Below are 13,348 nucleotides of genomic sequence, written 5' to 3' on the forward strand. Positions count from 1 at the left end.
GTTAAAGATTTAGGTGATTAAATCAATCATAAAGGAATGTTAACTTGAAAAGTAAGTATAGTTAAAGGGCATTTAGAACAGCAATACATCTCTAGTCTTGATAAGGTGAAAATTCAACAGCAGTATGTCTTACTTAAGGATATTTCAAAATTTATCATGTGGTTGTCCATGGGCATTACAACCTTTACAGAAACACCAACACTTCTTAACATGACAACCTCACTGACCATGGCACAAGTTTCCATTTCCATCTTACTTGCAAACACATTTCTTCCCTGGGTCATGCAAGGTGACAAGGTTTAAGTATATCTGAAGAAAATAAGCAGCAGAGTATGCTACAAAGCAGGAATTTAAAAAAAAAAAAAGGGGCGGGGGGGAGGGGGTGGCGGTGCTTACAGGAGGTTACTAGAGGGAAAGTTACTTATTAGCACAATAGTTCAGGCCAACTGATGGGGTCTGAATGCTACTTGTGTCCGGAACAAGTGAAGTACATTATTGGCCTAATGTTGTAAAAGAAGCAGATCAAGCAAAGCCTTTGAACCCAAATCTCCAGATCACTTGGACAGTGACTGGAATCTCGTAGTTCAGATTAAGCCCCTTCTCCAATTACAGAGGCTACTTCAAATGCAGCAGCAAATTTTGCTGCAGAAGTAAAACACAGAACAGATTTCATATAAGTTATATATACTCCTCTATAATTTGATTATCTTGTATTCTCACACATGGAGTATCAGTTGGGCACATGGAGCAATGACACCTTCACCTTCAAAGGTTTACCATGAAGGGGAGCTTTAAACACTAAGTTTTAGTCACCAAAACAAATCTCAACACACAAAATACACAGTTAAGAGTGAGTCAGCTCTCAGGAACCAGATCTTGCTAGTGTGCTGTGTAAACCCAAGCATTACATTGATTACTTCAAGCAAATTAGAAGACAGACTAACCTGTGGCTTAAAAAGAAACTTTGTGGAGTCAGGTCAAAACCTCAGGCGGTAGCAAAGAAAAGACAAACAAAAAAGGCCAAAGATTAAGCGTGAGAGGATAAATTAGTAGTAGAGGAAAGAGGAGCAAAAACATGTTAAGAGGAATTGGCATTATACTTCTTCCAAAAAAAGCAATATTGCTGTGCTCATCTTATTTCTGATATACACAGACACAGTTAATAGTTATCTGCATCATTCCAGTTCAAAGCAAATTATAAAAAAGAAAAGCAATGGATTGCAAATGAGCATCCCACTATTTTGGGAAAACGTAATGATCTTGAGCTTCTGAGAGACTCAATTCAACTGCTGTTAGAACCAGTGCTGCCTAGTCCTTTTTCCTTTATTGAACATTAGTTCAAGTTTGTCTGAAATTAAAATGAATATAATTTGATCATGTGGCAACATATTGGACAAATGTATATGTTTTCATCATAGATATTACTAAAGGATGCACATCATACAGAGTTTTACTTCTTACACCTCACCATCATGGAACCAGAAGTAATTTGTTATAAAATGAACTGCTGTTTAGACAATTCATTCTAATTAGCGATATTAAAGGCATTCACATATTTATTTACTCATAAAGTGGAAGGATTAGAAAGAAGTCTGTCCGTTATGTATTGATCCTCCTGCTGCTATGAAAAGAATGCTACAAAGGCTTAAATATTTCTAAGTCTATTAATAAATCTCCCTTTTTCTATGCAGAAGTAATTCCATCATATAAACAAAATACCGGTAACAGTACCCGTACCCCAAAAGAGCATGTTCATTTAAGCAACAGCTAATGCTTCCTTTCAGTTACCAGAAACTTATTTGCCCACCTTTCAAAAAGGTTTCCTATGAATAGAGGCACTTAGAACAGATAAATACTGCTTTCCAGTTACATAATAAAAGAAACATCAATTAGTCATTTTAGTTTGAGAAACTATAAGTTATGCAATACTGATTTTATTCAAAGTTTTCTATAACATTAAGTCATACTAGTTCATACTTATAACAGCAGGTTAGTAGCAGTTAAATGATGAACTGCGATTATACTTTGTGGAGGAACTGTTACGGACAAGACTGTTTAACGTTAAGTAGTTTAGTAGCAAGTACTCAACAAACCAATGAGTTAGAGACAAACTTTGCCCTTTGAGAAGCTAAATGAAAAAGCAACAATAAAGCTTACAGAACTTAGCTCGTACAATTTGCCTTGAAGGCGGTAGATTGGTTCCCTGAAATAGCAAATTGCAAAAATGAAGTTTTATTTCAGAAACGTTTTCTCATTCTTTTCAACTCCATACAATTAACTTACAAACATCTGTTTATTATCTTCAAAATAAAAGGTTCAGCAAAGTCCTTTATACCAAAAGTAATCCAGTTTCAACATTTAATTTAAAATGCCAAGTTTTTTCTCCACTTCTTTAGAGAGAGAACATTCACTTAATTAAAAAAAAAAAAATCATTCATTTTGTTTGTGTATTTTTGAAGAGTTAGATAATTGGTCGATCTTCCTTTTATGGGACACTCCAAAGTGATGATGGCGGTTGTGTTTGACACATGTTCCAGCACAGCTAGATAAGAAGGAATTTTCTCCTCAGAGCAGAGAGACTCATCTTTGAAGCCATTTCAGTGTTTAGACCTTTCAACTTTTTCCATTTTAGTCCAAAGCATATATTACATCAAAAATGCCACTCACACTGGCAAGGCTCTGTGGGTCGGTCATATCCACAAAGTAATGGATTATTTTAACTAACATCTCAAAAATAACTAGCAATTTCTTGGTGGAAGAAAGAGGTTGGATTTCTATCCCCTAAAACACAACTAGGTTTTAAAAAAATGCTAGAACTCTCATTTACAACAGCAGAATAGGAGACTTCCTGAAATCTCAAGGTTTATCACCTGAGGGATCTAAACTCAGTGGTCACATTTGAAAACCTTGACCTTTCACTCCTGAGCATTGTTTGACCAAATTACACATTAACAGATTAGGAAGATGTTTAAATCAGGTAATATTTTATACAAAGTGTCATTGTCTCATTTTTACTTGGATTTTTTACACACTTTTAAAGAACGTTCTAATTCCATAGCATTTTATTTCTGTGTAAGACTTTGCAAAACCCTCAAAGTGAGCAGAAACCCACAGAGTTGTAGCATTTTCATTATTTTTATCTCATATAAAGAACAGGACTGATCCTGTAAAGTACCGAGCACCCCTAGGCCACACAAAAGCAAAGAAAGAAGCAAAGCTTGGGAGCACTTAGCATCTTGTAGAATCAATCCCATATTCTTATGTGGTAAAAAGAAACAAACAAGTAATTCCATTAACGAATCTCAGTGAAAATTCTAATTAATGAGTCCATCAATCAGTTATTCTTTGTTCGCTTTGCGAAGTCAACTGAAAGTTTTCAGCAGAGGGAAAGGCAAATCCACTTTTACTTGCTGAATTGCCCCTTCACTGCTATTAAGCTGTGAACACGTAAGAACTAGTAAAACAACTATGACAAAACACACACAATAAGTACTCACCAGCATTTGGATTCTGCAATTCACAAGTTTACAATTAATGACAAAATACATTGATGTGTAACATGAAAGATTCAACACACTAAACTGCACAGGAGGGGAGACACCAACCAGCAGTGCAAGCAGTAGCAGAGATTAATAAATGATAACAATGAAAGTCAGGTGGCTCTAAAAAAAATTCAGTAATATGAGGTGATGATGATGCATTTTGTATATGTTTGAAGCAGAAAAGGTAAATGATACACTTGCAACAAATAAACACAGCCAAGAAAACCAAACAGCTTGGATTAACTTGCACATGCCAATATCCATTCTCTGTTAGGTGCCTACCTGATTTCCCACTGCACTTTTGTTAACCTGACTGCTTCTTTGTTGGGCACTAAGGAAAGCAGAGATAAAGAGTTATACTGAAGAAACTCCAACTAAGCCCATTCCCAAGGAATAGATTTTAGCAGGAGGTTACTTCTGATTGCAGCACAAAAAGCCAGTGTAATAAAGAAACACAGCAAAAATCATTGCGTACATGTGCATATTTCAACTACTTTTTCTTACAGTACAGGAATGCCTGCTTAGTACAGAAGGGACATGCACAGCAGATGACTTCTACTGATCATCTCCTTTGTAACAAGATCTACTTGCTTTGGTAAAGGTTCCTAAAAGCACAGAGAAATTATGACTCATGTGGGTAACTTTGGAAACATTAGCCTCTATAAATATTCAAGAGAGACTAAAAGCAAGCCATTTATGTTATTTAGTGCATTACAACAACATTCTCCCCTGCTGGAGGCTCCTTAATAGCTTTGTCTTGACAATTTGTTTTGAAAATTATTCTAATATTTATATGCATTTTGAGAGTGTAAATATAACCAATGGATGATGCTGTCACAAAGCCGGTTCAAGAAGCTGGAATCTTATAAGAATAGAGCATATTTGAAATTAAAATGTATTTTAAATGTTTTGCCCAATTCTTGAATTCTGTTAATCCCAGTTCCTGAAACAAAACACACTCCTGTCTCAAACACATACAAGTTGCCATTAATTCTAAAAGCATTTGCATTATGTGGTGGTTTGTAATTGTTAGGCCACAACATTAAAATATTGCTGGGAAGAGGAAAAAAAAGCATTCAGGCAGCAGGCTTTGGCTACTTGACCACCAGAGCGGCCACTGGTGACAGGAAGTTTTGTTTGGATTAGATTATACCATTTCATCAGGCATTGATTAACTGAAAAAGAAGTATACACATTAGATCAGCTACAAACATTGCTCTGAAAGAGTAAGAAAGAAAGATGTGCTTGGATCACAGCACATGGACAAGTCCTGCAGCTCTTCTGTGCAGAGCTGCTGTTCCAAAGAATTGCTGAAGCACCAGACTCAGCCCTGTCTCAATTCTCATCCTGTCAGACCATACTTATTCATGAGAATATCCAAATGGATGTTTATTCCATGTGCCTATTCGCTGGCCTTAGCTCTCAATCATCTAGATCCTTCTGAACAAATAACACTGCATGTCTCTGGTGCATCATCTGAGATGCATAAGCTTTGGTGCATAAATTTTACCAAATTATGTGCACACAAAAAACACAGCACTAACCTCTCACCAATTTTGATGTACTGAGAAACACACGAGACGGCTTTAGGAAACCCAACTGCCATTCTTTCAGTTTGGCATCGGTTTTGTTTGTTTGTTTCTTTATTTTCTTTTATCACCTTAAGAAAGCTAATTAGACCACTAATATCATACTAAGAAACCCACACCTTTTAGTAATAGCCTACCAATTGGTCCTCTATTTATTGTTCTGAATACAAATTAGCCTTTATGTAGATTGAAGCACATAGTTCTATCTGAGTTACACCAACTGGAAAAAAACCTGATCCCAACCTTTTACTACTCATTCTGCTAAATGAGACAAACATTAATATTCTAAGATTTCACTATTTCATGACTTTGCAAAGTTGTCCTAATAACTGGCATTCTTAAATCCTTCTCAAGTCATTTCACATTGCACTGTACCTGCTTTAGGCCCTGCAATGCTGCAAGGTAGTTTGAAATGTCTTCTGCTCTCATTCTGATGAACAAGGTTCACAAAACACTGCAATCACATGAGACAGCTGGCTAGAAGACTCAGCAAAAGAAAGGATGCAATGGGCAGTCTGGGGAATCTATAGTCCAGGATGTTTAGATACTACAGAAGCTTATATGGTACTCAAAAACTACTTCATTTTCCACTATAACAATAGTATGATTATAGTTTAAAATGTGTATTTTCTACTCTTTACCTCATAAATTAACACATTTTACATTTTCAGTTATTCCTAGTTATCCAAGTTTTTTAGTTGAGCACAAGTCAACAGAGATACTTCTCTTCCCACCAGTTCCGACCTATATAAATGCTTGCTTAAACTTATCAGTGAACATAAGCGAAGAGCCATTTGTTATCTGCTTATAACCTGCACACAGTGGCTGGGGATTTCCAGATCTCAACTTGCAAAAGAAAAAACAGCTTTCCCAAGAAACTGAACTCAAGCATTGCAATTCCTTGGAAAAGACACAGCAGTGAGGACTCCAGACTGAACTACACCCCCCAGCAGCAGCATCCACGAGGGGGATTTTTCCAGGGGAGAGACAACGAAATAGCACCAGATATACCTGATATTCCAGAATCCAAAACTATAAGACATGGAAGGTTCCAACTTGACAAAAAGGAAAAATCTTTTCACAGGAAGAAAGGCAAGCACTGGAACACACTGCATAAAGAGGCTGGAGAACCTCTGATTTTGGAAGTTTTCCAGAATCTGATTGGACAAAACCCTGAGTAACCTGGTCTCAACTCAGCATTGACCCTCCTCTGAGCAGGAGGTTGGACTATGTGACTTCCCAAGGTCACAACTCACACCACTAACATATATGGAGTGTTTTTAGCAGGCTTTTTCCTGTCAGAAAAGGATGAAGATAAGTAAACAGCAGGCAGGTCATTATCTTGACCTCTAGAAGGCCAGCTACCATTCCTACAACATCCTGTCATTTGTCAAGAGAACCGATAAAGACATCTAGGACCTGCAAACAACTCTATAGAAAGTTGTTCAGACCAAACACGTAAAGAGTGCCTGGCATTGTTTGCTCCCTTGTTAGCTTACTGAACTCCATGTTTTAAACCTTCAAGGCATACTGCCAAACATGGAGAACTTCCTTCACAGTGCTAACTAGAATAGGCCATAGTATAATACATATTGTGGTGCCAGACTTTGTTGCCAGCATCCCACATGGGTGAAACCTGTTGTGACTCAAAACACTATTATGGCAAACGTGGCACGAATATGACTGAAGGAACATTTATTCTTCAAAGAGTGAAGACATCTTTAACGTTTTTATTAGTGTCAAAATATTGGTATGAAGTCCCTGAGGCACAAACTGCTGGAAGCTGAGGGAGAACATTCTGGAGAATATTCTCACAGCCTTTTCAATTAAGCAAGGAGAACGTCAAACCAGGCCCTGCAGGGCATTCGGCTACTATTATTCTCTACAGCCAAACAGCAGGCACACTTATAATTGAGACATCCATTACTCTGAGCAAAACTGCTTCACACAGAATCCCAGCTCCCAAAATATGCATTCACAACAATGTGGAAAGACCACCAATATTATACATTTCTGTGGCCCTAAAATGAATCCAGTGGAGGCATTAACTTGCCAGAGCTACTTCCTGAGTTGCATGTGATTCCAGACCAAGACATAAGCTACAGCTTCAGTGAAACTAGTCTTGTGAACTGAGGTGAAGAATCCCCTACAAGTGGGACAGAGTTCAATACCATGTATATTGACAAGAGCATTCTCCAACATGTTCGGGACTTTGCAGCTTGCATCTTCACTGTCACACTTCAGGACTTGTGTTTTGAACTTATTTAAAAAACAAAACGAAACAAAAAAAACCAAAACTAAACCAAAACCACCAGACAGTATCTTTATAACAAAGTCTCTATATACATACTTGGCAAAACCAATGAAGTCTTCATGGTTGGTGTTGATGTATGAAACCTGGATATCGATCAGCAGCAGCACCTATTAAAGGAGATGGGAGAGAAAAACCAGGGTGAGTAAGGTAGGGGAGAAAGACCAAGGAAAATAATGAGAGAAAAGAACAGAACTTTTCAGTTTTCTGCATTAGTGAATATTCCTTTCATAATTACTCAAGCCAAAAGCAAGAATATTTTCTAAATCCTACCACTTCTGTTCATGTGGTTGTTTAATAAGCTACACTACAGAAGAGCCATTACCTTTTCCTATTTTTTTCCTGACAGATCTCATTTTTCCCACTATCTTGGCCCTTGTCCACTTTATTAATTTCAATCATACATGGCCAGAGAGCATTTAATAACATTCTAGCTCTACATTTTGCAATTTTAGCAAAGTTCTGTTTATTTGTAGCATTCCAGCCAAGCCAGCAAGGAACCCAAACCTTAAACCTAAAATCAGGGAACCTAAATTTTTGTTAGGTACTCCACAAAGAAGTGATAGGCAAACAAGCCCTGTCCCAAAAAATGTACAGTCTGGGTACTAGCCAGCCATTCTGGTGCACACATCTGGCTTGCAAGATAAGCTAATCAATGAAATAACAGAATGAATGGTCTCTGTACTTAGCACTTGCCAGGCCTTCAATAGCCCAGAGATGGAACTTGATTCAAACTTGATAATGTAACTTGGCAAAGAATTTGCTAAGACACTAGAGAAAGCTCATGTTCACCCTTGAACAACTTCTTGAACACATATGACACTGCACTTTCCATCCATCTTCTCAGACTTCCAATTATTAGCAGGGAGCAAGGAAGAAACCTATTGCTACCAAATAGTAGAACTTAATCTCCTCAAAATATACAGAGTTATTTCTGTACAGCTCCTTAAACACAGCATCACTGCCAAATTCTTCACAATTTCCAGAAGATACTAAGTGCCTCACTCAGAGAAAAAAAATAGTGAGGATTTGGGTCTAGCTCTTACCTCTGAAAATATCCTCACTAATGTTTTCGTTTATTCATGATAACTGCTAACAGCATAAATAATTATGTGAATATGTGACAATAACCTATTTGAACAGTTCTTGGCATTTACAGAAAGCTGGTATTTTGTACTTAGTTCTGAGAAATTGCCAGCTATGTGCACATAATGATGAATAGAACAACAAGAAAAAGGACTCTATTTTAAGTGACTTGTATCTTCTTCCAAATTTTGAAATAACTGAGTGTGCTAACTAGAACACTCTGCAAGTACAAGCCCAGAAAATACAATTTTTTAAGAATTATTTTTAAGACTACATTCACAGCACAGATTAAAAGACACAGGACACGCTGCACAGCTCCCGAGCTCACACAGGGACATGACTAGAGAGCCAGGAGTCTAGAACTAAGGAGCTCTGCCTAGCCCTCCTTTCCCAAATATTTCTGTTGTCACACTCTGCACTCTCCAGACAATAATTCCTGTTTCCACTTCCAGTGGATTTTTTCAGATGTAATCTAAGCTCTGAAATTTCCTGGATTTGAACTGCCGAGGTGGTTGATGTATGTTCTAAGTAAGTTTCTCTTAAGATATTTTTTTTTTTTAACTTCAGGGAAAGCAAGGGTCAGAAAAGCAGTACATCCATGGAATGGTGCTGGTTAACAAACTCTTGAAATTCCAAGTTTAAAAAACCACAACCCAAAATTATTAACTTTATAGCAGTCCCTGCCTTCTAAGAACAGCCACAGGAGGAATCTCACTTTAGAATCCAAAGGAGAAATTACTTTCTATTAATTTTCAGATTTGAGACACTGCCTTTGAAAGCATACAATAGCCCTCAGGTCAGTTCTAGTGGTTCTACACCACACACCTCAGCAAGTCTGTTAACATGCTCAGAGACAGACAGGGCCAAGTTGCATGGCTCAGCCCACGTGCTGATGCTATTGTTTAGCAACACAGAACTTCAGCAGCCAATGCTTGCTGGAGCTCACACATCCACTACAAAGCTTGTCACTTCTGCAAGAGTCCTGGTACAACTGCTTGTGGGCCTCACTGTAATTAGGACATGGGATTGGTATGTTAAAAAAAAAACCTGGAAACAAAGTAGAAAAAAGGTTGGGTATTTCTGTGTGTGTATTGTTAGTTTAATCATGAATTCATTTTTCACAAACAGCTGTTGTGGTACAGGAGCAATGCTACTTTAAGCCACCAATCCTAACCTTGAGAGACCAGATTAGTATTTTCTCTAACACTTCCAGTTTCCTTTGTCAGAGTTCAATGGTAGAACAATTATTTCTCTCTCTCCCCTTCTAAAAGTGTGCAGACAGCTGAAAAATAATAAAATAATAATAATAAAAAATCTTTCATTTTCTTCCTATACTTTGTACATAAGAACTTTCCTCCTCTGCATCCACACATCTCTCCAGACTGCTAGGTCTCCTATTTATTCTCACCTGATCCTTGGTCTTCTCTTCTCTTTCACGAATGTAGCCGGCAACAATTCTTTCTGTTTCCTCACACAACCTTGGATATGTCGCCAACTGAAAAGTAAAGCAAATAGAAATTTACACCCGCAGAGTGACTGCAGTAGAAAATAAAGGAATCTCCAGCTTTCCCCTTTGGAGGAGAGCTATTATTATGAATGCTTGGGCTAAAAGTAAACTACACTACAAAGCAAATGTCACTTGCTTTTAATGGTCATTTTCCAGAGAAGCTGGAGAGACCTAACCGTTGGATTGTTTCTGTGGTGTTGTTGTTGGATTTGTTCCCTGTGGAACATGGAGGAAAGACACTTCTGACATGTGAACCAGAGCTTATCAGCCTTGAGGTGAGGTTTCTCTGTCTCTCTCTCTTCGGCTGTGCCTAATGGCAGAGTGGTGCTTTAAATAATTTCCAAGATTCTTGTTCCTTGAAGGCTCCACCTTGTGGCAACATCTTGACATCTCAGTAACAATACTTAAAAATGTGAACAGCAAAACACAGCACTAAATTTTGCCAATAGCACTGCAAAAAGAATTTGCACAACTAATTCAAGTTACGTATCTTCCAAACATTGACAAAAGTGAAAAAACCCAAAAACTCTGCTCTAAATATTGCAGTGAATGCACCTCTCGATGATCTTTGTCAAAACACTGTAACCCCTTTCTGTTTTTAAAACAATAGCTCCTTTACTTGCTCATTTGTATTTAAAAAAAAATTAAAAAAATTTAAAAAAAAATGGCATTATTCAGACAAATGCAAAGCTTGTGACAGGATATTTCTCAACAACTTCAGCATACCTCTGCTCACATCGCAGAACTGCTCCTGTACTTACTACTATTAACATACTCTGCACTCTAACACAGTAGGAAAGCACACATTTCAGGAAAACCATTCCCAAATACTCATAATAATGCTACATTTAGTTTTTATGAACCTCTGTATTAATTTTTATATTTGCAGGATCTTGAGTTAAAGTTTAATTGATGCATACAGCTTTCACACCAGGAGATTCTACACTCAGGACTTCTTTCCCATTAAACGTTCAACATTTTTGTGCAGAAAGCTCATTTGTCAACACTAATGCAATGATCACAGTATCATTTTGGTTGGATCACCAAATCCAACCATTAACTGAATACTGTCGAGTCCACTTCTAAACCATGTTGTGAGAGCCTCATCTATGTATCTTTTAAACACCTCCCAAGATAGTGAGTCAGGATATACAAATACAAGGGCGATGAAGTCCTCCTACATGTCCACTTCTCACCTCCTGACAGCTGGAGATCAGAAGTTTCGGAGTTGTGTATGAAAAAAGCACAGGAGAAGTTGCGATCCCATTACATCACAAAGAACTGCAGTGCTACCCCTTGAAGTTTCAATATACAAAGAGTATTTTTCTCTCTTAGATAGATGTCTCTGAACACATTTGAGGCCTTTGCGCTATAAAGGTTTCACTGCTTCTTCCTCTTACTAGCATTGCAAGAGAAAACTTTCAAGTACTTTTTCCTGATTTACATATCTGCAGAATTGCTGCCTATATTCCATTTCCAGTACTAATGAAAACATGGAAACTGGGGGCAACTCTTAACATAACTCCAATCATGAGGTGCATATATATTCGTAACATAGGAATCAAAACCAATAAACATTTTCAGCATTACACTGGTTAGACTTTTGCAGAAGTTGCAGTTCTTTAGAGTGTCTTACTCTGTACATACTAGATCAGAAATCTCTTATAATAATATAAATAATGTAAAATGCAAGACAGGTTTTGTATTATCTACTATATATTTATGTTCTACTTACGTTACTAGATTTAATTGCAAGTTACCTTTTTAGTGCACTTCTTGACAGTGTTGATTAACTCCTGCATCACAAGATCCACACTTTTTAAGCAAGGTCCTTTCAGTTTGACTATCTGTTTTTTAACAATGGCTTCAAATGCCATATCAGGAGTAAATAAACCTGTTCTGTGGAGATAAAAGAATATGTAAGATGGTAAAAAAAGAATCATGCAAGGAAGACTTTTTTTTTTTTTTTACTGAATTGCCTATCTTCAATTTCAGAGGCTTACAGCTGAGCAATAACATCTCTAACAAAAACTGCCTTCAACAGAACTAAATTTGCTCCTTTCCCTTGAAAAAACAAAGTGTAATTGTGAGTAAGAATACAAAAATAGAAACATGCTCTACTACTTGAAAATGACTGCAAGAGCTCTAAAGAGTACCAATATAATGCAATAAAGCCTCTTCAGCAGTGCATCAAACCTTAGAGAAGAGATGAATGGCAGCTGCAGCACTCCACACACAATTACTTGCACAGCAAACTTGTAAGAATCATATAGCTGTACTTCACTCTCACAACAGTAAACATGGTCCTGTACTCAGAGTCTTATATGGAGAACTTCATAGTTGGTCACTGCACAGTATATAAACCTATATAACAGATACCTCACAGAACCAGATCTAAACAAATCAGCCTTACTTCTCTTTCAAGCATTGCTTGCAAAGGTCTATAATATCTTGGCAGATGGTAAGATTCATTAAAAAAGCAGGCTATAAAAACATGCCGAAAACTATCAGCTTGCCAGCACAAATTCCTCATCAAGACCTTTCCGTCAGTAAGTCCAGAAAATTTCCAGTACTGTATGGCAGCTAATGGAGTCATCCATTTGAGATTTTAAGACCTAATTTTAAAACATATATTGGGGAAGCAGACTGTGAGTTCACTGTAATGTAATCTTAGATCACAAAATATTGTAATTCCCAGCAGGTTAATAGCTGAGTTGCACATGACTTCAATTTCACAATCCCCAAGAAGAAACCACTTAGCCTTGGAGTTTTGGTGCATCTTGTAGGTAAACTTCCTTGTGAATAAGGATTCCTAAGCAATAAGAAGCAAGACCTACCTCAGTACTTCCTTAAATTGACCAAGAAAAGGAAATAAATGTCTGTTCACTATCTTCTTCATGGGACAGTAAAGGCATAGCCAACTTAATGTATAGCTTCTGTTTGTGTCCTCCAATCTCAGCCCTTTATCTTGGCCTAAAATATGTGTTTCTCCAAACCTTTGGAAAAGTTCAAGTAGTCTATTTTGTGCTCATTTCTCTGACAAGTTATGCTATTCAAATAAGGTAGAAATGGCCTACAGACAATTTGCATAACATTCTCATTTCATCATTTGCTGGTGCAGAGAATTCTATTGCTTCAAGGTTTCAGGGCAGAATGCTCACCAAGTCACCTTGGTAACATAATTATACCAGTAACATGAAGAACATTTTCAAAAAACTAAGAACAACACAGCTTATAAGCAATGCTTTCAGAACATATTATGTAATCACAAGTTGGTAGGGAGAGGTAAAAACCACAAAAGAAGAACCCAAGC

General features: G+C 37.3%; 1 protein-coding gene across 4 annotated transcripts in view; it reads right to left on the bottom strand.

Moving 5' to 3' along the window:
- Positions 1-13,348, bottom strand: part of DNM3 (dynamin 3) — a gene marked incomplete at both ends in the record, with an annotated part of 178,225 nt that overhangs the window by 126,537 nt on the left and 38,340 nt on the right. For 3 of the 4 annotated variants that reach the window (XM_080348899.1, XM_080348897.1, XM_080348896.1), the window contains 5 exons: positions 2,174-2,203; positions 3,825-3,873; positions 7,482-7,552; positions 9,937-10,023; positions 11,796-11,934. In XM_080348899.1, coding sequence (XP_080205025.1) covers positions 2,174-2,203; positions 3,825-3,873; positions 7,482-7,552; positions 9,937-10,023; positions 11,796-11,934 — 376 coding nt within the window. The remainder of the gene's footprint in view (positions 1-2,173; positions 2,204-3,824; positions 3,874-7,481; positions 7,553-9,936; positions 10,024-11,795; positions 11,935-13,348) is intronic. The other variant, XM_080348898.1, reaches the window with a different exon arrangement.

The sequence above is a fragment of the Nesoenas mayeri genome (genome assembly GCF_963082525.1).
Source record: "Nesoenas mayeri genome assembly, chromosome: 8".
In the NCBI taxonomy this organism is placed as follows: Eukaryota; Metazoa; Chordata; class Aves; order Columbiformes; family Columbidae; genus Nesoenas; species Nesoenas mayeri.